The sequence below is a fragment of the Panthera pardus genome, unplaced genomic scaffold (genome assembly GCF_024362965.1).
Source record: "Panthera pardus isolate Hobbes unplaced genomic scaffold, ASM2436296v1 HiC_scaffold_3, whole genome shotgun sequence".
NCBI classification, from domain to species: domain Eukaryota; kingdom Metazoa; phylum Chordata; class Mammalia; order Carnivora; family Felidae; genus Panthera; species Panthera pardus.
Genome location: NW_026526876.1, coordinates 27,544,909 through 27,568,146, shown reverse-complemented (window position 1 = coordinate 27,568,146; position 23,238 = coordinate 27,544,909). Strand labels below are relative to the sequence as shown.

The 23,238-nt window shown below is 46.5% G+C and overlaps 1 protein-coding gene and 1 long non-coding RNA gene across 9 annotated transcripts in view; one reads left to right on the top strand and one right to left on the bottom strand.

Moving 5' to 3' along the window:
• TEX2 (testis expressed 2) overlaps window positions 1–23,238 on the bottom strand; it is a 105,880-nt gene that overhangs the window by 11,899 nt on the left and 70,743 nt on the right. For all 7 annotated transcript variants that reach the window (XM_053893316.1, XM_053893317.1, XM_053893318.1 and 4 more), the window contains 3 exons: window positions 15,598–15,744; window positions 11,308–11,407; window positions 1,339–1,471 (listed from right to left, as the gene is read on the bottom strand). In XM_053893316.1, coding sequence (XP_053749291.1) covers window positions 1,339–1,471; window positions 11,308–11,407; window positions 15,598–15,744 — 380 coding nt within the window. The remainder of the gene's footprint in view (window positions 1–1,338; window positions 1,472–11,307; window positions 11,408–15,597; window positions 15,745–23,238) is intronic.
• Window positions 13,095–19,172, top strand: LOC109277086 (uncharacterized). 2 transcript variants are annotated; one of them, XR_002084996.2, is made up of 3 exons: window positions 13,095–13,252; window positions 13,965–14,189; window positions 18,961–19,172. It is a non-coding gene; the product is annotated as an uncharacterized LOC109277086 (long non-coding RNA). The 2 variants fall into 2 exon arrangements; XR_002084995.2 differs by having other exon boundaries at window positions 13,937–14,189.

Sequence of the window (23,238 nt, the reverse complement as noted above, 5' to 3'; positions counted from 1 at the left end):
AATGCCCAGCAACTCAAATCAGGGAAGTTGGCAAGATTTTCCCTCCCAGGAAAGCCTCTTAAATACCCTGACCTCAATCCTCTCAGGTCTATAAACTGAGCCTCTACGTCCAGGAACATGTTAAGGACAAGCTTCCTAGTGGTGTCACACGAGACCAAACAAGACTCAGCACCTACAGGGCATGAAATGCTACATGGAGAGTTAATAAACACCACTCACCAGAAAATACAATCCACAGATTGCCGAATCCAAATACATTTTAACAAATAGCAGAAAAATGAAAGGAAAATAGCACAGATACAGGTTAGATTGCATACGGCAGGGGAAACTTTCCAATCATTAAAATAGGAACATTTCATTAAGTAACCTGGATAAATCAGAGTAGGTAAAAGCACATTCTCAAATGCAAGACCCCCCCCCCATCTACTGTTACCACATGTATGAATACAATCATTAGGTCAGCATCATAACTGAACAAAAATCTAAGAGTCTGTGTCTCATATTCAGACCCTGACAAGGTGGGTCCTTGTGGGGTTTTCCTGTCATCGTACTGTCAATTCCACACCAAAGGTGTAAAGAGATGAGAAATAGACTCCACTTAGCATTTTTAGTTTGGTAAAAACAATAATCAAATTTACATTTTCAGTCAGAAGCAGTCATTTTTAAGGGGTATGGAAATGTACAAGTTCCAGCTTATCCATTCTAGGCATCTAAGGAAAAAATAAATCAACCTTCATTAACTATCGCACAGATTTGAAATATTTACTCAATCAGACAAACTGGGCAGCAGATGCAGCGTCTTCTACAAAGAGAGGAATTTACTACGAAGCAAATCAATGTTGTATTATTTAGGGAAAATACATCCCAAAACACTTTAGGAGTACCCTCTTGGCTACAAAATCAATTATCTTATTATAAATAATTCTGACTTTGTGATTACAGCAGATAGACCCCCCAGGGACCTTCGCATTGCCCACACATTGCTGTTTGTGGGTGGAAGGAGGACGTTTCCGAACGATTCCCTTCACAGAACATTTTATTGTGCAGATGAACCTGCCCCGCCGGTCTGAGTCAGTGATGCTTTCTGGATAATCGATGCTGTGTCCCCCAATGGCAGCACTGAGGCCAAAAGGTGCTGAGCAGAGGTGGGGACTCACGGCTTTTGGGGGACGAAACTACGGAACCATTCCCTGAAATCCTCTGTGGTCCAAAAGCAATCTCGTGGAAGCTCACCCAACATAACATCTGAGGCCACTACACATCAAAGCTGCTTCTCAAATGCTAGAGGGAGAGGTTGGTTCCCCAGGGTTGGATTAGTAAATCCATATGGCCCCTTACCCTTCTTTGCCAATTTCTCCAACCTTCAGGGCTTCAACAAGAGGCTCTTTCCCCAGTTTGGTCAAATTCATTTTGGTCTCGAGAGTCATCAGAAAGGACCCATTGTAGGACATTCCCAAATCGATCCAGAGTCCTGCAGAAAGGGCAAAAAACAGAAGGTTTTTTCCCCCCAGGAAAACAGGACTATCAACGACAGTATAAAAATTTATATCACATTGATGGGGCGCCTGGGTGGCTCAGTCGGTTAAGCATCCGACTTCGGCTCAGGTCATGATCTCACGGTCCATGAGTTCGAGCCCTGCGTCAGGCTCTGTGCTGACAGCTCAGAGCCTGGAGCCTGCTTTGGATTCTGTGTCTCCCTCTCTCTCTGCCCCTCCCCTGGCTCACGCTCTCTGTCTCAAAAATAAATAAAACATTAAAAAAAGTTAAAAAAAAATTTGTATCACATTGAAAGTCTATAGATTTGTATCGCCTGTACTACCACTGCATGCAAGGGGAGGTCACGCGAAGAAAAGCTCCTGGAAATGGTTCAAGCGTTTGTCAGCTTGCCAACATGTAAATATCCAGTACAACGGTCACAGTGAGCTTAGCGAACCTGTCAGCATTGGAAGGATCCAGTCCTCTGGGTTCTTCTCACATTTAGTAAGAAAATACACTCCCAACAGGAGATGGCTTGACCCACGCAAAGCCAGGAGAAAGTCTGCTGATTCCCAGCCAGTTATGAGGTGGAAGAGAGGGGCTATTCTTTTTTTTTTTTTTTTTATGTTTATTTACTTTTGAGAGAGAGAGAGAGAGAGAGAGAGAGAGAGAGAGAGAGAGAGAGAATCCAAAGCAGGCTCTAGGCTCTGAGCTGTCAGCAAAAAGCCCAACACGGGGCTCGAACCCATGAACTGTGAGATCATGACCTGCGCCGAAGTTGGACACTTAGTCGACTGAGCCACCCAGGCACCCCAAAGCTGGGCTATTCTTTAAAGACACATGTGAGAACCACTGTCTTGAAATTATCTCATGTTGGTGGGACAGTGGAGCACAGAAAATGCTCCAGATTGAGCTCAGTATGATAAAGATAGGGACAAAAACTTTTAGCACCCTTTTCTCTCTGGAAATTGCCTAGTAATGGAAATAAAATAATTAATGTTCAAGCCCCAGAATTATCCAGATAAAGTGGGGTAACCACTTTGTACCCTAGTTTACAATACCACTGTCAATGAGATCATATCTAAGTTTGTGGAATGTCACTGGGATGGCCCACCAACAGAAGTGGTCACTGACCAGAAGTCTAAAATGCAAACAGGGATCATCTCATGACCTTCTACACCAGGATTCTGTGATTTGGCAATAGAACATGCTAGGCTGTGATTTTTCAGCTCAGGATTCTGTAACACTTCACGGACTTTCAATCAAAATGTGATCCTTCATGTGGGTGTTTAAATGTTAATAAACTTTATAGATCCTCATTAGACACATGACAACATCTGAAAGGAAGCAGGAAAAACTAATCTAAAACCATTGTTCACACACAGCAGCATTTTCAAGCAATTACAGTAAATAACTTATCCCCTATTTGGCCACCATTTCAGATAAAAGCTTTGCTTAACCTCAAGAAGCACTAATGGTATAATTCTTCACTAAAGGCAGAATAATTTCCATTTTGTCTTCAACAAATTCTTTTCATCATAATTGAAGGTAATTATTTCCCATGAATGACATTAAGTGATATGCAGATCAACTGTGACTGTCTTGTTTGTCGCAACTCACAAAACTGCATTATTTCTTGCTTATGTTAAGCAGTTAAAAATCATCAATTAGCTTGCTCTTCAAAGGTACTGTTACTGGAAACAAAGGGTACGTCTGCTTTTATAAAGACATTTAGTCAGAATCACTTCCAGGAGAAGGGAATAGGGCAAAAGGCTAGATATTAATAGGTTTTCAACTCAATATAGATAGAATATCAATAAAGAAGATATTTATTGCTGTATAATACCTCCACTTTTTTTTTTTTTAACTTGAGAATCGATACGAGTCAAACTACCTGGCTGCTGTATATATTCAGAAATAACTTCTTTTGAAAACCCTGGTCAGGCTTCCAATAAATATTAATAGCATATAGTGCCTCTGAAGATGGTCGTGTTAAAGGCATCAGAATTTTACTTCTTATAAAGGAGGTTTTGTTTGTTTCTTTAAATGAGACTGTAGCTTAGTGCACTGCTGGCTTATGCCCCAATAACTGGGACATTCAGCCCAGTGATGTGTGGTCCAGAGCCCCCTCTGCTAGGAGCTGGGGTGGGGAAGGCAGAGGGAAGGCGCACATGGAGCCCTGGCATGTGGACTGGGGCTTGAGTTCCACTGGAACTTTCTTTTTTTAAAATTTTTTTTTTTTTCAACGTTTTTTATTTATTTTTGGGACAGAGAGAGACAGAGCATGAACGGGGGAGGGGCAGAGAGAGAGGGAGACACACAGAATTGGAAACAGGCTCCAGGCTCCGAGCCATCAGCCCAGAGCCTGACGCGGGGCTCGAACTCACGGACCGCGAGATCGTGACCTGGCTGAAGTCGGACGCTTAACCGACTGCGCCACCCAGGCGCCCCTCCACTGGAACTTTCTAGACCTCTGTTTACGGGCTTCCTCATGGGCACAAGGGGGCTGCGCTGCCTCTTCAGGGGAGGGCTATTATGTCCATCCCAGCTGGGGCTCTTCCCTCTCTCTGCTGTCGCCAGCCCACTTTGCTACTTCCATGACTCTATGCTCCAGCCTAGGTTCCCGCTGTTGCCATGGCAGACGGGGACCAGCCCAGAGAAAGCCACGGGGCCAATGGGGCACTAGGTAGGCAGAGAGTCCTGTCTGGGCTGGGGAGAGCACGAAGCATGGACATCTATCTGATGGAGCCTCTGCCTGAGGAGCAGGGTCTGTTTTCGTATCACTGTGTACGCCCCAATAGGGCCACCCACAGGGCCATGTTCAGCCCTGGTTCTCAGGGAGAATATGCAGGAGTCAAGATTGGCCTGAGAACTTTTAAAACCAGATATAAACTGCAGCCATTCCAACAGATTACTTTAATATGACATGCTTGCATTTAGATGAGGGGAAGACTATTTTAGCATTAGGTGCAAAGAAAAATCTTCTTCTGTGACAATGATTCAGCAAGCCAAAAAGCATCCTGAAAAGCCTGGAGCTCACACAACCTGGAGCTGAGACCACACGGTTACATAATGGGTGAGTCAGGATGCTCCTGCCAGTATGAGCGAAAGATGAAATGAACAGTTACTAGAAAGGCTGTCTTCTCGGTGCGGACAATCTGCGTCAACAATGTAAGGATGGGAGCACGCCCTGCTCCGTGACCGGGGTCTCAAAGCTCACCAAGCTGAACACGACTAGCCCGGATGAATGCAGGTGCAGAGAGCTCTTTCTTTTGTGCTCTGGACAAACGTTAAGACCCTTTCGCGAGGCATTTCATTTAAAATGCTCCTCTCTACCAAAGCGTAAGAGACTCTTAAAAACTGAGAACAAACTGAGGGTTGATGGGGGGTGGGAGGGGAGGATGGGTGATGGGCATCGAGGAGGGCACCTGTTGGGATGAGCACTGGGTGTTGTATGGAAACCAATCTGACAATAAATTTCATATATTGAAAAAAAAATAATAAGATAAAATAAAACAAAATGCTGCTCTCTATAACCGCCTGCTCTTAGCACTCGAGGACAAAAACCAAACGTTGAGCCGGACAATTCTGAAGCCTTTAAACAGGAGTATGGCAATCAGTGTACAGAGAGGTTCTCCAGAAAGGCCATGAAAACAAAGGGTCTCCTATTAGCCTGCTTGGGCCGCTATAACAAACGGCCATAAACTGGGTTGGCTTAACGACAGATACTTATTTCTCACCGTCCTGGAGGCTGGAAGTCCAAGATCAAGGTGCTGGCCAATTCAGTTCCTAGTGAGTTCCCAGTGAGAGCCCTCTTCCTGGCTCGCAGAAGGCCACCTTCTCACTGTGTCCTCACACGGCAGACACAGACAGCAAGCTAGCTGGCTGGTCTCTTCTCATAAGGGCACCGATGCCATCAGGAGGACCCTTCCCCCTCCGGACTTCATCTAAACCCGGTCACCTCCCCAAAGCCCCCCCTCCAAATGTCAGTACATTGTAGGTTAGGGCTTCAACATTCGAAGTTGGAGGGGGGACGGGCCAGGGGACACAAACATTCAGTCTGTAACAGACCTCCCCCACGTAAGCGGTCCTCACGTGAAGAGTAGTAGCTGATGACTAACAAGTCCCTGTACCATTGGCACGTGATGCGGCAACATGGGGAACAAAACGGACAATGACGACTTCAGTCGGTTTTCATGCCAGCACCTGTGAGGAGCTCCGACGGCTGTTTTTCCGCTCTCCAGCTTCATGAGGGAAGGAGCAGTCACCATTGCCACTGCTCAGAAGGAGACTGAGGCAAAGGTCACAGCCTGCCCCACCGAAAATGTTCCTTGAGTTCTCAGTGCAAGATGTCAGAGCTGAAGCCACTGAGATGAATCCCTACCCTCAGGCACCTTATGCCTGAAGACAAAGACGGCCTAAGGCCACCTGGTGCAGACTGGCCGGAGGTGTCCTGGGAGACAAGCACGCCTTAGTGAGTGTCACCAGAGACAACTAGAATACGGGTCCTTTGGCCTCCTCCTGGTATTCTATTTGACAGACGCCATGGACACAGGAACAGTCTCACTGGGGCCACATAAATCTAGTAATTTCTCGGGGCGCCTGGGTGGCTTGGTCGGTTAAGCGTCCGACTTTGGCTCAGGTCATGATCTCACGGTCTGTGAGTTTGAGCCCCGCGTCGGGCTCTGTGCTGACAGCTCAGAGCCTGGAGCCTGCTTTGGATTCTGTGTCTCCCTCTCTCTCTGCCCCTCCCCTGCTCATGCTCTGTCTCTCTCTGTCTCAAAAATAAATAAATGTTAAAAAAAAAAAAATCTAGTAATTTCTCTCGGCAGCTCACGGTTTCGCCACTGTTAAAGTAACTAAAAGGCATCAGTCTCACTGGAGTAGGTTAAACAGGGCACCCGTTCCTTCGGCGGGGTTAGAAGAACCGAAAGCCGCGCTCACCTGAACTTGGCCCTTGTGTCATCTGCTCCTCTGTTTCCTGCTGATTTTAACTGTTACTGGTTGGTTTCCACTTTGGGAATCAACATTTGGCATCCAAAGAACAAACTTCTTAAAATGGAACATTTAATAATATATTACTAAGAACAGACGTTGGAGTTACAGGTTCTGAGAAAAGCATACCAGGGACTGTCTTGTTCCTGATGCCATACTGCTCACTCAAATACCACAGAAAACCAGCATTCCTTGTATCTGGGTGTGTCTCTTAGGACTGATGCCGCTCTGTCTACCTGTAACTGTTCTCGGAAACTGCTCCGCCTCTCAAGATTGATTGAATCAGTCTCCTCTCTTCCATCCCAACCAAATTCCACAAAATGGTATTTTTCTCCCTTTCCACAAAAAAGTAATTTTTCTTTCTGCAGCATGATCCGGTCAGAAAGTGTGGGCCCATTCCTGTCAGTGCTGAGCCCCACAGTCTGGCCCTGTCACTGTGCTCAACTCTGGGCTGCTGTTTTCCTGTATCTTCTTCTTCTTCTTAATTTATTTTGAGAGAGTGAGAGTGTGCACAAGTGTGTGCAGGGAAGTGGCAGAGAGAGAGGCGGGGGATGGGGGGGAGGGAGAATTCCAAGCAGGCTCTGCACTGTCAGTCTAACAGGGGCTTGAACTCACAAATCGTGAGAACACGACCTGAGCTGAAATCGAGTCGGACGCTTAACAGACTGAGCCACCCAGGTGCCCCTCTCCTCTTGGTTCTTTTTTTTTTTTTTTTTAACGTTTTATTTATTTTTGAGACAGGGAGAGACAGAGAATGAACGGGGGAGGGTCAGAGAGAGGGAGACACAGAATCTGAAACAGGCTCCGGGCTCTGAGCTGTCAGCACAGAGCCCGACGCGGGGCTTGAACTCACAGACCGCAAGATCATGACCTGAGCCGAACTCGGCCGCCCAACCGACTGAGCCACCCAGGCACCCCTCTCCTCTAGGTTCTTAACAAGGGCGTAGTGGAAGGAATGGGCAGGTCACAGACCGGCTCTGATTCCAGTTTTCTGCAATACTCAGTGGCAAAGTAACTTCGGTCCCAGCACCTGATAAAGGCACCAGGCACTAAAGGTCAAGGTCCGGAAGGCAAGTCGTAGATGGCAGATACCACCGGTCATGACCAAAGGCATTTCTGAAAACAGACAAGGTTTCTGTTCCTGTGGGACACGGTACTCTTGCCACAGAATCCAACACCTTCTGTCAAAGCTTATTATTGTTATTTGGGAATCTTGAAATAGATGGCACTCTGTCTGTGGTGGACGCTCGGTGCCTATTTGTAGGTTTAAATACATGCAGCCGAAGTCCTGAAGACTAAATGAATTTGTGAGCCTGAGGGGTCAGAGCCCACATCCTCGGTTCATCCTGACATTGACTGACATGCCTGCAGGTGCTGCTCTGACCCTCCAGGGCATCTGACTGCCATGCGGCCTGAAGGAAGAAAGGAGACCCACGCGTGGCCTTCAGTCAGAGGTGCGTGTGGAGTGTGCAGGGGTCAGAGATGAAGCAGCAGGTGCACAGCCAGTTTCCAAGGGACAAGTCTTCCCCTCTTCCAGCCACCTGCAATGATGGGGAGCGAAGACGCCCCTGGGGAAGGTGGTCATTCAACCTGAGAAACTGGCTGTGTGTCCTGGGACTCAGACAGGCCGATGGTGGTCGACATGTGATTTCATTCGGAGGAACTACAGACGTTGCTCCTTTTAGTGGCAAGGCCACGACAGCCGAGGATGGCCTTTTTCTTTCCGTGTATTCCTGTAAAATGGGTCAACTGGGCACCATAGCCACCTACACTCTAAACTCTCCCAGAGCAGCAGCAGCGAAGGCACCACTATCAATGGTAAAAATAATAGCCTGCACTTACCGCGCTCCCTTGGCATCACACCTTCCAGGTGCCTTCCATGCACTAACTCACTGAGTGCTAGACCAGCCTAGCCCATCAAGTCACAGTCTCCCCACTTCAGAGAGGGGTTAGCGAGGTTTACAGAAACTGCTCAAGGACAAGGAGCTGTGAATCCCAAAGCCCGGCCCCAGAGCTGTGCTCAGAACCACCGTTCATCGCTCATCCTGAGGACGGAGTGATCCAGTCAGCCTTGGCCCGAGTATCTGCACCCCCACCCCCCAGCCATTGTCTCCAACAAGTAAGTTAGGAAACAAAAAAGGGGGGGGAAAAGGGTGTGTGGGGGATTCCCCCAGAAGGTGCCCCATCTTTAGGGCTGTGGAAGCCTTCTTCATTGGGCTTGTATTTCCCCGGAAGGTGAGCTCTGCTTTCCAGAGTCCATTTTAGCCAGTCACTCTTGATTTTCATTTCCTTCAAAGCGAAGTTTCCCTTAGAGCAATGGAATCCAAAACAGCACATTTCCTTTACGTTTATGTCTGTTGTACCATCATCACAAGCATCCTTTGCAGACTTGGGAAAACCTAATTTGATCAAACTTTTAAAACCCAAAGGCTTTATGTCTTTTATCATTCCTTTCTTTCATAACATTTCCTTCCTTATTACATAAGCAGGCAGATGTCTAAAGCTTGCCCTGAAAGGAGTTAAGTGAGCCTCGAATGGATTAAAAACTGGCAAAGCTTTGATCTGGGTAGTGAAATGTCTTGCTCCAGAGGAAGAGGAAAGAGGCTTAGGCATTTGGTGAATTTCACTCAAAGCCTGACCAAGCTGCCCTGGGAAGCAGCAGAGTTCAAAGCTACGGGGACACTCCTTAGATACAGCAAAGCCCAGCCGTGGCCCTGCTTCTTTCTTGCTGGAAATTTCTATTAATTCAACAAAGGACAGAGATAACAGACTGCTAACACATTAGGAAATACAGCACGTACACGTATTATTTACTTTCTTTAAGCCTGAGGTGTATGTTAGCTGATCATTTACCAGCCTGTTACTAGTCAATTCCTCACAAAGCCAAGAGCAAAGGGGAGCCCAGAGCCCACCAGAGCCAGAGGAAGACAGGCAGGCAGCCCTCATACACCGATGAGGTAGAGATCCTAGCTAGGTGCTCAACATACAAATAATGTACCTTTAAAATTTTCACATGTAGTTAAAAGAACTCTAGCTAAACCGTTGTTTGCAAATTATCTTTTCTAGAATTACCCTTTGTGAACCATAAATTAACCAAACCCAGGAACACTCAGATTTACCAAAGTGTAGACATGATCAAGGGGTTACAGGTGATCTTAACATGCAGGTATTAGGTGGACTTTTGGACTTGTAAATAACACTCTGGTCTATCTCTGAAATCCATGTAATACTAAAAACATGGAAATATGGGCTCACTGTAGGCTGAAATATTGCTAAAGAGATCATCAGAACTGCAATAATTGTAGGGCTAGAAAAAAAAATCTCTTTGTATTCACATCAAATGTATACAACACTGAAGATGATTTCATTAAATAAACTATTCAAGAGCCATCTGATACAGCTATAGAGAGACAAAAACAGATGCTATAAATTTACCAAACATTTACTTCAAAACAGATAATCACCCTCGGAAAGTTGTAATTATTTTCTCCCCACCTTGCTCCTGTGCCTTTGAGGAATAATGTCAATCTGGTTTAGGTGGAAAGAGGTGCATCTGGAAAGGAATACTATAGAAAAGAAGTCGAACACTTCCACGATGGAGACATTTTCCCGGCCTGTTCATGGACTATTCTCGCCTACCTGGCTTGCGCCTCTGATTTCCCCCCATTCCTGTGTACTAAATTTTCCATCACGGTTCTTTTATTTTTTTTTAATTTTTTAAACTTTTATTTTTTTTAATGTTTATTTATTTTTGAGTAAGAAAGATAGGGTGCAAGTGGGGGAGGGGCAGAGAGCGAGGGAGACACAGAATGCGAAGCTGGCTCCAGGCTCTAAGCTGTCAGCACAGGGCTGGATGTGGGGCTCGAACTCATGAGCCGTGAGATCATGACTTGAGCTGAAGTCAAGTCTGATGCTCAACCAACTGAGCCACCCAGGCACTCCTCCATCATGGTTCTTTTAAAATCACATGACACAAAATACACACAAGTCTTTATGTCCATTTTTTTTTTTTTTTTAAAGTAGGCTCCACACCCAGTGCAGAGCCCAACATGGGGCCCAAATCCACAACCGTGAGATCAAGGCCCAAGCCGAGATCAAGAGGCAGACGCTCAAATGACTAAGCCACCAAGGTGCCCCTTTTATATCATAATTTGATTTAAACTCTATACATCCTAATCAATTCTTTCTGCCCCAACTCACAAGAGCAGGTGTAAATAAGGTGTCAGGAGCATGTCTTAAAAATCAAATCTGAGCACCCTCCCCCAGCAGAGAGAGATACTCTCAAAATATTGCTGACAACACGTCTTCATTTTTTCAAATACTTACTGAGCGCCTACTAGGCGTGGGAAGGAACATCAAGATGTGAAACATGAAGGTCAAAGAATCTGCAACCTAGAAGCTGGGGCAACGCAAAGGTGCGAATGCATATGAAGAATGGCAGCACCTGGTAAGGGATGAAAGCTGGGGCAGGTGCACGTTGGGGGCGAGCAGGGCTGAAAGCCCTCGCAAGGGCTGCAGCCATCCAGGGCAGGGGCTATTTTCTAAATCACACAAATGCCCAGGCCCCACCAACTGGTACATGGGCATGTTTGGGCTGGGTGAGGACCTTCAAGGATCTGAGAGACTAGAAGAATTAGGACCTATTCCCTATGGGCTGAAAGCTGTGACTGTTAAGAACAAAAGACAATTGACATGAGACAGATGCTTCTTAAAAAGGCCCCAAACTCCCTCTATACACAAAGCTTTGGTATTCAATCTGCTGTGATGGAGACATTTTAAGACATTTTAACACCCGTACAAATGGGCGATTCTCTGCTAGAGGCAATTAAGAGTTACCTTGGTGATCAACATAAGGCTTGAAGGCCTGAAGGATTTTTGGCACAGCCACCCCCATGTCAAGTTCCGTCAGAGTTAGTTCATTCATAAAGTAGGGGAGCTGGAGGAAAGAAGTAAACAATGAATGAGACATTAGTTACCCGGTCAATGTTAGAACTCAACATACTCTCAGAAGGAACGAGAATAAGAAAATTCTGGGGGAAAGAAAGGAGAGAGACTTGCCAGATTTTAAAATGCATTATAAAACTACAGTAATAAAAGCAGTTTGATAGTGGTAGGAAAAAAACAGCTCAACACAGGCTCCAGCGTACCGAAAATCTCATATTTGAAGGTGGCATTACAGGTTACTGGGGAAAGTATTGGTTGTTCAGTAAGACACCTGACTAGCCATTGGAAAAAAATATTAATTTATGTCTTATACTGAAATGAGGAGTGGACTACAGGTTAAAAATAATAATAATCCATGCACATACACAAATTCAGGTGAAAGAAACAGGGATGGGTTAATTCTGTCATCTTGAGGCAAAGTAGGAATTTCTAAGCATATTAGTACTCAGGTTATTTTCTTTAGAGCAAATTCCGACTGATGCTATATTAGTGGGAGTCCCAGCAAGAAACAGCACACTCAAGGGGAGTAACCTGAGAGGAGAGTTGATTCAGGGGAAGGTTTATAATGTGTGGGCCAGTGTAGGAAAACCAAAAGGGACAGGGCAGGACCCAGGGCTGGCAGCTCCCTGTAGGGGAGGGTTACCGCTCCCTGTAGGGGCAAAAGCAAGGAGCAATTACCAGGCCTTGGGCAGCCTGGCTGTGTGGAGAGGTTGCCTGTCTGACAGGAGTGGTGGCCTTCAGCAGAGGGAGGAGACAAATCCCTGACAATACTCTTCCCCATGTTTTTTTCCTACTACTATCAAACTGCTTTTATTACTGTAGTTTTATAATGCATTTTAGAATCTGGCAAGTCTCTCTCCTTTCTTTCCCCCAGAATTTTCTTATTCTCCTGAGTTCTCCATTCAAACATTAGAACAATTTTATAAAACTCAGAATGTAATCGTGAGTTGTTGTGTTTTTTTTTTTTTTTTTCAATATATGCTAAACATTTCCTGTGAAACGAGGTAGCATTTAGCCAGGCATGGATTTAATGCCTACTTTGGCTGGACCTCTTCAGTTGTCGATTCTGGTGACGATTCACTGGAGAATTCCACCTCTGCTTTTCTGCAGGGGTGGGAGGTTTAGAGAGGTTATGATGGCTGTGATGGACAAAATGTGACTAGAGACAGTACTCAAACGTGCATGTGAATTGGTGGTTGCTGTATTTGGAAAACCTTTTTCCAAGGCATCAATGTCATGTGGCAGTTGGCCTCCCTATCAGCCTACAGAACGCTACTTGGCCAAGAATGTAGCCAAATTCTTGCACCCTTGCCCCAGACTGTTTTGTCTATTATCAGCACTCTAATACCCAGTGAGTCAGGGGCACGCTGCGTTTCTGTGGGAACAGCAGTCCGACACTGACCAAGGGGAGTGAATGCAGAGATGGTCTGAGTTCCCAGACTCCTGTCCAACATCCCAGTCCTCCTATCCTGTGCCCTGCAGTTCCCCGCAAGGGCAGAGGAGAGACCTAAGACAAGGGAAGGGCTGTGGGACTGGGGACTGAGAAAGACTCGGTAGGGCTGAGCTGGGCTCTAATCACCAGTAAGCAGAACGGGGAGGGACTCAGCAGGACCTGGCTTCCTACTTATTCACCAGAGTGCCCAACTCCAAGATTCCAGAACATCTCTAAGCACCCTCCCCCTCCAAATCACAATTGATCTGAATCAAAACTCGCAGGTCCAGGCCCTAGCCTGGTCAGCCTCCTTCCTACTCTGTAGGGGAAGGCAAGGAAAAGTCACTCCTTCTGCTCTTTTCAACCAGAAACTCTCTTCTTCCCTCCCAAAGGCACCACCGTGAGGTAAGAACCCACTGCATGTTCTTTACCCTCCCGAGTAAACCCAGCTGGACATCCAGGTGTATGGAACATTCTCAGGTTGGTGGGGGGAACGCTGGAAGTTGTCTGCGATAACAACATTCGCTGACCCGGGGCACAAGAGGCCCATGATGGACTGAGGCCCCATGGCGGTGTTGCGAGGGGCCGGCTGGGGCCAAGAATGTACTTGCTTGTTGGGGCAGAAAGTCAGCTTGCTTTAAACCATCACTGGGCACCAGATCCACACACAGGGCTGCTCTTTCACAACATGAGTCACTCTCACATGGGAGGGTGACAAACTGAGACTGCAGGGCAAGGACATCAAAGAGTTCTCCACATGTCAGGCCTTCAGGGGAAAGCAGGAGACAGGGGAGATCTTTGTCACAGCAGACAGCTGTGCGGGCTCTTGCACCGGCCGTTCACCAACACTCGCTACCAGGTTTAGTCCTTCCCGGGATATCTGGATACTGGTGATAGTAAGACTTCTCTTGGCAAGGGTGGTAGGAGGTTCAGAATTGGGAGTACTATCCTACTTCTGTTTATTCCATCACATCCAGGGTGTCCTCTGGTCTGCAGGGGGGAGCAGCTCAGGTCCGGGTGGAGGTGCCGAGGCTGGCAATGGAGGGGGCGCAGCCCCTGCCTCTGAACGGCTGGCACTACTGAATCTAGGCCACTTTTCTCCATCCTAACCTTCTAGCGCTTCTGACCTCACAACACAAAAGGCAGCTTTAAGTCTGTAAACTGAAAAAGCCCGTGACCAGCAGGGGGAGAAGATGAAAATGACAAGGACTTTCCCTCAACTTCCTCTGGGATGAGAGAGCCCACCGATCTCCGCCAGGAGGGCAGAGGTTCCATGGACTTCCAGCACCCGAGAGAAGCGAATGTGTGTAACAGGGGGCACAGTGTCCTGTCTGGAGCTGAGGTAGGCCCCGCTCTCTGCCTCCCATGCCAGGGACCCCGGCCTCCACGCTCGGGGAAGGGCCTCTGGGAAAAGAGGAGTGTCGGCCCCGCTTGCGTGTCTTGACCCAGGAACTCAAGCTCTCCACCATTCTCCAGAAAGAGGGAAGAGGTTGAGTGAGCTCCAGCGCGGCTGCCTGTTTACAAACACGGGAGGGTTACCGCCACTTCCTGCCCGTCTCTTGGACCCGGCTGGCAGAGCGGTTTCAACCCTCAATCTACCTGAAAAACAACAGCTGGCCTGTGTCAACTGAGCCCCCCCAAATCCCTGCCCCGAATTCTGCCTCGAAATCCACTCTTGCAGCTCAAAGGCAGCCTCTCCTCTTCATCAGGGGTTAGGGAAGAGAGGACACTGGCCTCCGGCTGGCACACACAGCCTGCCAGGGCTTGATCTGTCACCCAGGGCTTGGTCTGTCACCCAAAGGAAAGATGAAAAGTCACATCGAAGCTTCTCCATGCCCACATTTTCCTTCTAATGCAATTTTACCTTAGCTCACCGTTTCCTAACCTGAAGTCCTTGAACTCTCCGAAGTCATGGGCAAAATTCTGCATCACTATGCATTTTTCTATGGAAAGAATCCATTCATTTCTGCGTCTCAAAGGTATCTATGACCCAGAAAGATCCACTGATTTAAGCTGCTGACTGTGCAACTTCTCAGTGACGATTTGGGGACCGAAGTGACTCTTCCTTGGCTGGGTCTTCGCTTGGTCAAAAACTTACTTCTAAGTAACCTAAACAAGGTCTCTGGGTTGGCAGAGGTGGTACCAAGTTACTCGTTTAGTGGCACTCGTGAGTAATATTTATGCAGTTTAAAATTGCTTCCAAGTGGGCCCTTGATCAGCACCAGGACTGGTTTTTTTCAGCAAAGAGAGAGCCCAAAATAAAATACCATCTGGCCAGAAGTAAAGGTCAAACCCAGACACACTTAGAGTTCCATGCTAACTTTCCCGGCCTGGAGAGGCAGCGCGACTTGGGAAAGAGGTTTGTAGTCTGGCACTTTTCTCAGCAAGGGATGGCACGGCCCCTAGACGGTGAGACTAGGCGGGCTCCAGGAATACAATTTAAGTTCCTTACTAATTGAAGGATAGCAGTGGTCTACACGACAAACCAGCTACAAAAGCTCACATTTTCCCACATCAGATTCTGGACTATCACCTAAAATAGATAACAATGTGGGCAACAAAAAGGAAAGTGTAAACAGGAACATTCATTAAGTCCCCAGGTATGGTTAGTCATAGGGCCAAGGTCACAGCTGTTGTTCTCATATGTTATATGCTTTAAGCCAAATTATTTTTCACTTACGATATAATGATACAAAACTTCCAAATTAAGAAGTATGAAAACTGGAAGCCTCTTGTGGGGAAAACGATACCTTTATTTTGCTGAGTTTCATTTGGATTTTCTTAGACACCAGATCAGACCAATATTTCTCTCCTAAGAAGTCCCAAAACATTCTTCCAAGCAAGGCATTCACCCAGGCTTCCTGTTCTTCCTCCTCCGAGGGTGGAGCCTCTGGCAACTGGCAAAAGAAAAGGAACCGAAATTAGCTGGAAAGCAACTGGAGAACAAGACAGGTGCTTATTTTTACAAAGTCACTGAAGGTTCCCTTCCTATAGAGATGGGCGACCACGGGGGTTGTATTTCTTTCCTATAAATTACAAGTCTCACATTATGTCAGTGAATAGAAAAAAGGAGAAACAAAAGCCACCATTGCAGATAAAAACTCCTCTTTGTCTGTTTTCTTCTACTACTACCAGTCATCCTGTGAACCAGCTAATATTTCATACAATCAGTTCAACCAGATTGTCCTGCCTCCCAAATTACCTTGGTACCCACTTTTGACTAATGACATCTCTGATTAAATGTCTGCCTATCTCTTCCAGCTGAGGCTTCCTGGACATATAACCATGAGGCTGGTCCTCACAAAGCAGCCCGAAAACGTCCCATGCCCAGGACTCCTATAGTCAGTCAGGTTCTTGTGAACCCACAGCCCTCTCGGGCGAGAGAGAGGCAGGGAGGGTGCTTACACTGGGCCCTATACCCAGAGATACTCATTTTAAATTTTTTTTTTTTTTAACGTTTATTTATTTTTGAGACAGAGAGAAACAGAGCATGAACAGGGGAGGGTCAGAGAGAGGGAGACACAGAATCTGAAACAGGCTCCAGGCTCTGAGCTGTCAGCACAGAGCCCGATGCGGGGCTTGAACTCACGGACCGCGAGATCATGACCTGAGCCGAAGTTGGCTGCTTAACCAACTGAGCCACCCAGGCGCCCCTGAAATTTATTTTTGAAGAAGAAAGAGACAGAGCATGAACGGGGGAGGGTCAGAGAGAGGGAGACACAGAATCCGAAGCAGGCTCCAGGCTGTGAGCTGTCAGCACAGAGCCCGACGCGGGGCTCGAACTCACGGACCGTGAGATCATGACCTGAGCCGAAGTCGGACGCTTAACCGACCAAGCCACCCAGGCGCCCCAGCAGAGATACTCATTTAAGCGGGTATCAGAATTTTCAGAAGCTCTCTCATTGATGTCCTGAACAGGTGAGGTTGAGAACCACAGCCCTGGATTAGAGAGAGCTCGCTCTCGAGAATTCTGTGTAATTCCTACAGCTCTTCTCCCCAAGTCAGCCCAGTGAGATACCCTGGGTCTCACCTCCACTTGGTACAACCTGTCTTAAACATCTAGCATGGCCAGCGTGTAAGGCGGGAGAAGGACAAATTTGAGTTAGTTTCCGGTTTCCAAGGCTAATCATCAGATGACGGACCCTGGCGAGGAGAGGGCCAGGTAGGGTGTGGCAGGGCACCTGGCAGTGCAGGTAATGCTTGCTGACCACCACCGTGGTCACTGTTGCTGCCCCCTGACCCTGCGCCAGGCCCCGTGATAAGACTGTTTCTCAGGCTCCCTCATTTATGCCCTACGATGCCCCAGAAACATGGAACCCTTACTTCTATTTTAGGGATGAGGAAACGGACTTGGAACCATTCAGTGTCCTGCCTGAGGCCCCTCATTTATCAGCACAGCCTGACTCAGAGCCTCCTTCTCCCTGATCTCCACCTGCTCTGTCCCGAGGGAGGAAGGTGGTGTGACTGAAACCTGGTGGGACAAGACATTTCCTTATGCTGAGGTCTCTAATTAGACTACGGCCTTACAGAAACAATTTGCCTTGGAAAGCAAAGAAACACAGAAATCAGCGAGTTGTTCACCCTTTCTCTTCCCTCTTCCCTCTACGGTTTGTACAAATGCATCTGCTCTGACCTTATGGGCTGTCTGCGGCCATAACACACGTCAGACGCCCTCGCCCTCTTCACACTTTTAGTGTGTGTGTGCTCATGCCGGCGCTGTCTGTGGCGGGCAGCTGTGACTGCCCACATCACAGCTGTGTGCCTTGGCCAGGGGGACTGTACCCAGGTGGCCTGGTGCTCGTGGACCTGACGCTTGGAGATCTGATGACTTGTGAGTACCCCAAAGGCCTGTGGCATGTACCTACATGGACTTTTCTGAAGCCTGGACTTCTGAGGGTCCGAGGCAGGGGAACCGGTCACTGAGCTTGTACAGGGCCTAGTGGACTGAGTGGCACCCACCTGTCCACTAGTCTTGTCAGAGCAGATGCCGTCTCTCTCTTTGGGGGTCTGGGAGTTTGCTTGTGGTTTTTAATCTAATGTTATCGCACCTAAGGGGAGACTATCAGGGAACATTTTGTGTTCTAGGAGTCCTTTACATTCGGGTGTTTTCACGGGTGTCCCTTAGGAATGTTGGTGAGTCTCATTAAAAAAAAAAAAAAAATTAACTCTGGGGGCGCCGGGGTGGCTCAGTCGGTTGAGTGTCTGACTCTTGGCTTTGTCTCAGGTGATGATCCCACGGTTTGTGGGACTGAGCCTCGCATCGGGCTCTGCACTGACATCGGGTTCTTTCTCTCCCTCTCTCTCTGCCCCTCTCCTGTGCACACTCTCTCTCTCAAGATAAATACATAAACTTTAAAAACAACTAACCTCTTGTTTAAAAAATAATACACGTTGGTCATTCCAACACTTCAATGGATATACAGTACCTCTGTTCTTTCCAGTGCTGTAATATCTTTTGATATTAACCAAGACTTTTTTTTTTTTTTTTTTTTTTAAGATTTTAAGTAATCTCTATACCCGACGTGGAGCTTGAACCCAGAGATCAAGAGTCACGTGCTCTACCGGCTGAGCCAGCCAGGCACCCCTAACCAAGACATTTCTAGCACCAGGTTCTAGATGCAGGAGCAGAAGTCTGTGATCACTGAGCACTCAGTCATGCCACAGATGGGACATGGTTTTGGGAATCACTTTTCTCTCTGCCTGAACATCTGTGCCCAGCCCCCAAGGGGATATGGTCCAGCTTCTCTGAGGTTACGGTCTTTGAGTCTTATCAGATTATCTACACAGGCTTCCGAGTAAACACCCATCCAAGAACAATGTCCTCCTCCCCCGGGTATTTAGACATTGCCAAGTTGTGCCCACACAGGGCAGCGCGTGTCTTGCTTAGATCTGTAGGCAACATAAGAGGATTGGTTACTTTCCCTTCTCACGTGGGGGAGTCTACCCTTTATTAACCTTTCTTTACAACACTAGTTATTCACAGCAAACGGGTTTAGCACAAAAGAGCAAGAAACAAAGGCTATTTCACAATTTATGTTCCAAGCCAAACGCATACGATGTGGAAACAAATTTCTGAAATAACCGACAAGCACGTTGTTTTTTCTTTTCAACAGTTCCTTCTCCAGGCTTCTCTCTTCACAAACTCATTGGAACAAAGAAAAATCCAAGAGCAGCAAAACATTGACAATGCATCGAAGCAGCTTTATGAACAAAATCTGGCTTCACCGGGCTACTAGAAAGAACTCATTTCCGATGAATGTCATAAAAATGTAAGAGCTTAAAGAATAAATATGCATGTGTTTCCTAACATTGCTATTTGCCTGCAGGAAGGAATGTGAGAATATTCATCTCACCATTTCAACTATATACATACGTTCAGATAGGGTAACTTTCTCAAAATGACTTCCAAAAAAAGGCCTGGAGAGTCCGACGGCCTGAAGCTGAAGGAGGCCATCATGAGCGTCTGAGAAGCTCTTGGGATATAGTTTATTTTTTATTTTTTAATGTTTATTTATTTTTGAGAGAGAGACACACACAGAGACAGACAGAGTACAAGCCGGGGAAGGGCAGAGAGAGAGGGAGACACAGAATCTGAAGCAGGCTCCAGGCTCTGAGCTGTCCGCACAGAGCCCAATGCAGGGCTTGAATTCAAAAACCGCGAGATCGTGGGCTGAAGCTGGATGCTTAACTGACTGAGCCACCCAGGCACCCTGGGATATAGTTTTTATTAAAAGCGAAACTCCACAGTAAATTACAAATTTACTTAATTTTTTAGTGTAAACTTTCCTGTAACAAATGGCAGGAAGCCAAGGCCAACCCTGCTTTTTTTTGTTCCAAAGAGAGCTCAGTGCCTCTGCTCCTAAGGTTTGGTCACACACAATTTGGCGCCATCAGGGTTTCACAAAGGACTGCTGGGTCCAGGGGAAGGCACAATGGAAGACCCTTCCCCCAGGCCCGTCAACTGTTTCCCCAATTATAAAAACAATACATATTTATTACAGAAAACACCCATAATTCCACTATCTAGATATAGTTATTTAAAACATTTTTATTCTATTTCCTCTCAGTCTTTTTTTTCAATGTATGTAACTCTTTAGGACACGGAACTTTAAAAAACAATTGGATCAAACTAACATGGTTTTGTATCTTCTTTTTTTTTTTTTTACAGCTTTACGGAGATACAGCTCACATAACACACAATGCACCCATTTAAAGAGTACAATCTATGGTTTTTAGCATATTCACAGAGTTATGAAGCTGTCACTGCCATCAACTTTAGAACATTTTAATGACCCCCAAAAGAAACCTCGTGTTCCTGGGCAGCCCCTAGCCATTCTCCCCCAACTCCACCCCCACCACCGTCCCCACCGTCCCCAGGCAACCAACCATCAATTTATCGCCGTGAATTCGCCTATTCTGGACATTTCACATGAGCGGAATCATACAATATGTGCTCTTTTGTGACTGACCTTCTCTTCTGAGGCATCATGTTTCCAAGCTTTACCCGTGCTATAGCACATGTCCGTACGTTATTCTTTTCTATTGCAGAATAACATTCTATTGTATGCGTTTACCACATTCTATCCATTCATCAAGTGGTAGAAGTTTCCACTCTTGACTACTGTGAAGAATGGAGCCATGAACGTTTGTGTACAAGTGTTTGTATGGCCATAGGTTTCCGTTTCTCTGGGCCGTATGCCTGGGGGCGGGACTGCTGGGTCGCACAGCTAGAGGTTCACTTTGAGGAGCTGCCGAAGTGTTTTCCACAGCAGCTGCATCGTTTCACTCTCCCACCACCAACATACAACGCTTCTACCTTCCCTACTTCCTCACTAGTATTTGCTATTATCTTTTTTTCATTCTAGCCATCCTAGTGGTTGTGAGGTGGTATCTCATTGTGGTTTTGATTCGCATTTCCCTGATGACTAATGACCGAGTATCTTTTCTAGGCTCACTGGCCATCTGTTTATCTTCTTTGGAGAAATAGCTATTCAAATCCTTTGCCCATTTTTTAGTTGGGTGATTCACTTTTTTAAAAAAGTGTTTGTTTATTTATTATTTGTGGGGGGGGGGGTAGCAGTGAGAGAGGGGGAGAGAGAGAATCCCAAGCAGGCTCTGCACTGTCAGTGCAGAGCCCACTGTGGGGCTTGAACTCACAAACCACGAGATCATGACCTGAGCAAAAGTCAGCCTGACTGAACCACCCAGGTGCCCCATGGGTCATTCACCTTTTTATTATTCGGTGGTAAGAGTCCTTTAACTATTTTAGGTACTAGGATATCAGATATATGATTTGCAGATACTTGCTCCCATTCTGTGCGTTGTCTTTTCACTTTCTTGATGGTATTGTTTGCGGCACAAGTTTTTAATTTTGATGAAATATAATTTATCTTTTTTTTTTTTTTTTTTTTTTGAGAGAGAGAGAGAGAGCATGAGCTGGGGAGATGGGCAAAGGGGGAGAGAGAGAATCTTAAGCAGAATCCACGTTCAGTGCTTGATGGGGCTCAATCCCATGACCCTGGGATCATGACCTGAGCCAAAATCAAGAGTTGGATGCTCAACTGACTGAGCCACCCAGGCGGCCCTACCTCATCTTTTTACAGTTTTTTCTTTGGTTGCATGTACTTTTAGTGTCCTATCTAAAAAAGCTTTACCCTAACCCAAGCCATAGAGATTTATGCTTATGTTTTCTTCTAAGAGTTTTATAGTTTTGAGCTCTTCTGAGTTAATTTTTGTGCATGGTGTGAGGTAGGGGTCCAACTTCATTCTTTTGTCATGTGGATACCAGTTGTTTCAGCACCATTTGTTGAAAAGACTATTCTTTCCTTCTCCCCCTTTCCCTGAACTATCTTGGCACTGTTTTCTGTATCCTTTCTAACATTTATTTATGTATTTAAAAAATGTTTAATGTTTATTTTTGAGAGAGAGTGAGAGACTGAGCATGAGCAAGGGGAGGGGCAGAGAGAGAGGCAGACACAAAATCTGAAGCAGACTCTAGGCTCTGAGCTGTCAGCACAGAGCCCGACGCAGGACTTGAACCCATGAACTGTGAGACCATGACCTGAGCTGAAGTCAGATGCTTAACTGACTGAACCACCCAGGTGCCCCTAAAATTTATTTTTAAATTAACTATATGGTTTCATGGTTTTTTTTTTTACTCACTGTGTAAGGAGCACTTTTCAATTCTACTTTTAAATGTTTGAAGAGCTGTCTTTGAGCAGAGAAAGGGGAAGTTTTGGAAAACCACTCTCCCATTTAAGACTTCCTGGTTTCTGTTGGATTCCTGTTTGCTTTTTAGGGTTCTCATCTGATAACAGCAAATAGGGAGTAATATCTTACAATCCAGTTCATAGGTAACAAGACAATCAGTACAACTAGTAGTAATGAAGACAGGACACTCCAAACCTGGGAGGCCTACAGTATCTCTCAACATTTAGGATCTTCCCTGGATAATGAGCATGGAAATGTGTGACACAATCTGAGTATCAGAGCCTTGCTCCTGGAGGACAGGCAAACCACTGCCCCACCGATGGTCCTCTCTCCCAGGCAGGCCACTTTGGGGCACACAGAACTAGCAGCCTCCAAGAGCAAATCTGCAGGCAGCCCTGTGGTCCCCTTTCCCGGGCTAACCACACTAGGGGTAATGCTATGCCACCTGGAGACATTATTAAAAACAGAGTTTCCTTATTTTCTTGTTTTCTGAATTACTATTTAAATTTCCTCCTCAAACCAAGCAGACTACCTTGACAAGACAATAAAGCTCTGGCCTCCTCAGCCAGCCTCATGGTCTCTCAACTGTCCTAGATGTTGAGGTGCCCGAACAGCGAGAAAACGGCGCCAATACCACAGGGGTTTGGAGACTTCGGAGGCTTGCACAGCCTGTGGCTGTGGGACAAAGCAGTCGCGAGGGCCGGTCAGGGCTCGGTAACTGGTCACTAACCACTAAACAGGTGGAGCACCAGGCCTTTCCTTGAAAAGAGTGGTTTTATAATTCAAGTTTTGAGCTCCAAAGTGGTTTCAATATGCAGAATCCCCTGAATATGTTTTTAATTTTTGTAAGAATAAGTACAATATTACTGTGTTGTTTTAGTGCTGTTTAATACAAACCTAGTCTATATTTACTAATTACATCCTGGGTGTTTGTAACACAAGTTTGGTTCCTGAGCATCAGTGGCCCCATTCACCTCCTGACCTAGTTTGGCACTGGGTGAACGTTGAGCAAGGAGGCCCAGTGGGTGGATGCTGCCATTAGACTTGGAGCCTTCAGGGTAAGAGATGCTCTGACCATGGCCTACAAGGGGCAGCAGCAGGGGGACAGTGGGGAAGGGGAGAGGTTGAAGCGAAGGCCTGGAGCTGTGTCCCAAGCTCCCTCTATGAAAGAGGAGGGGACC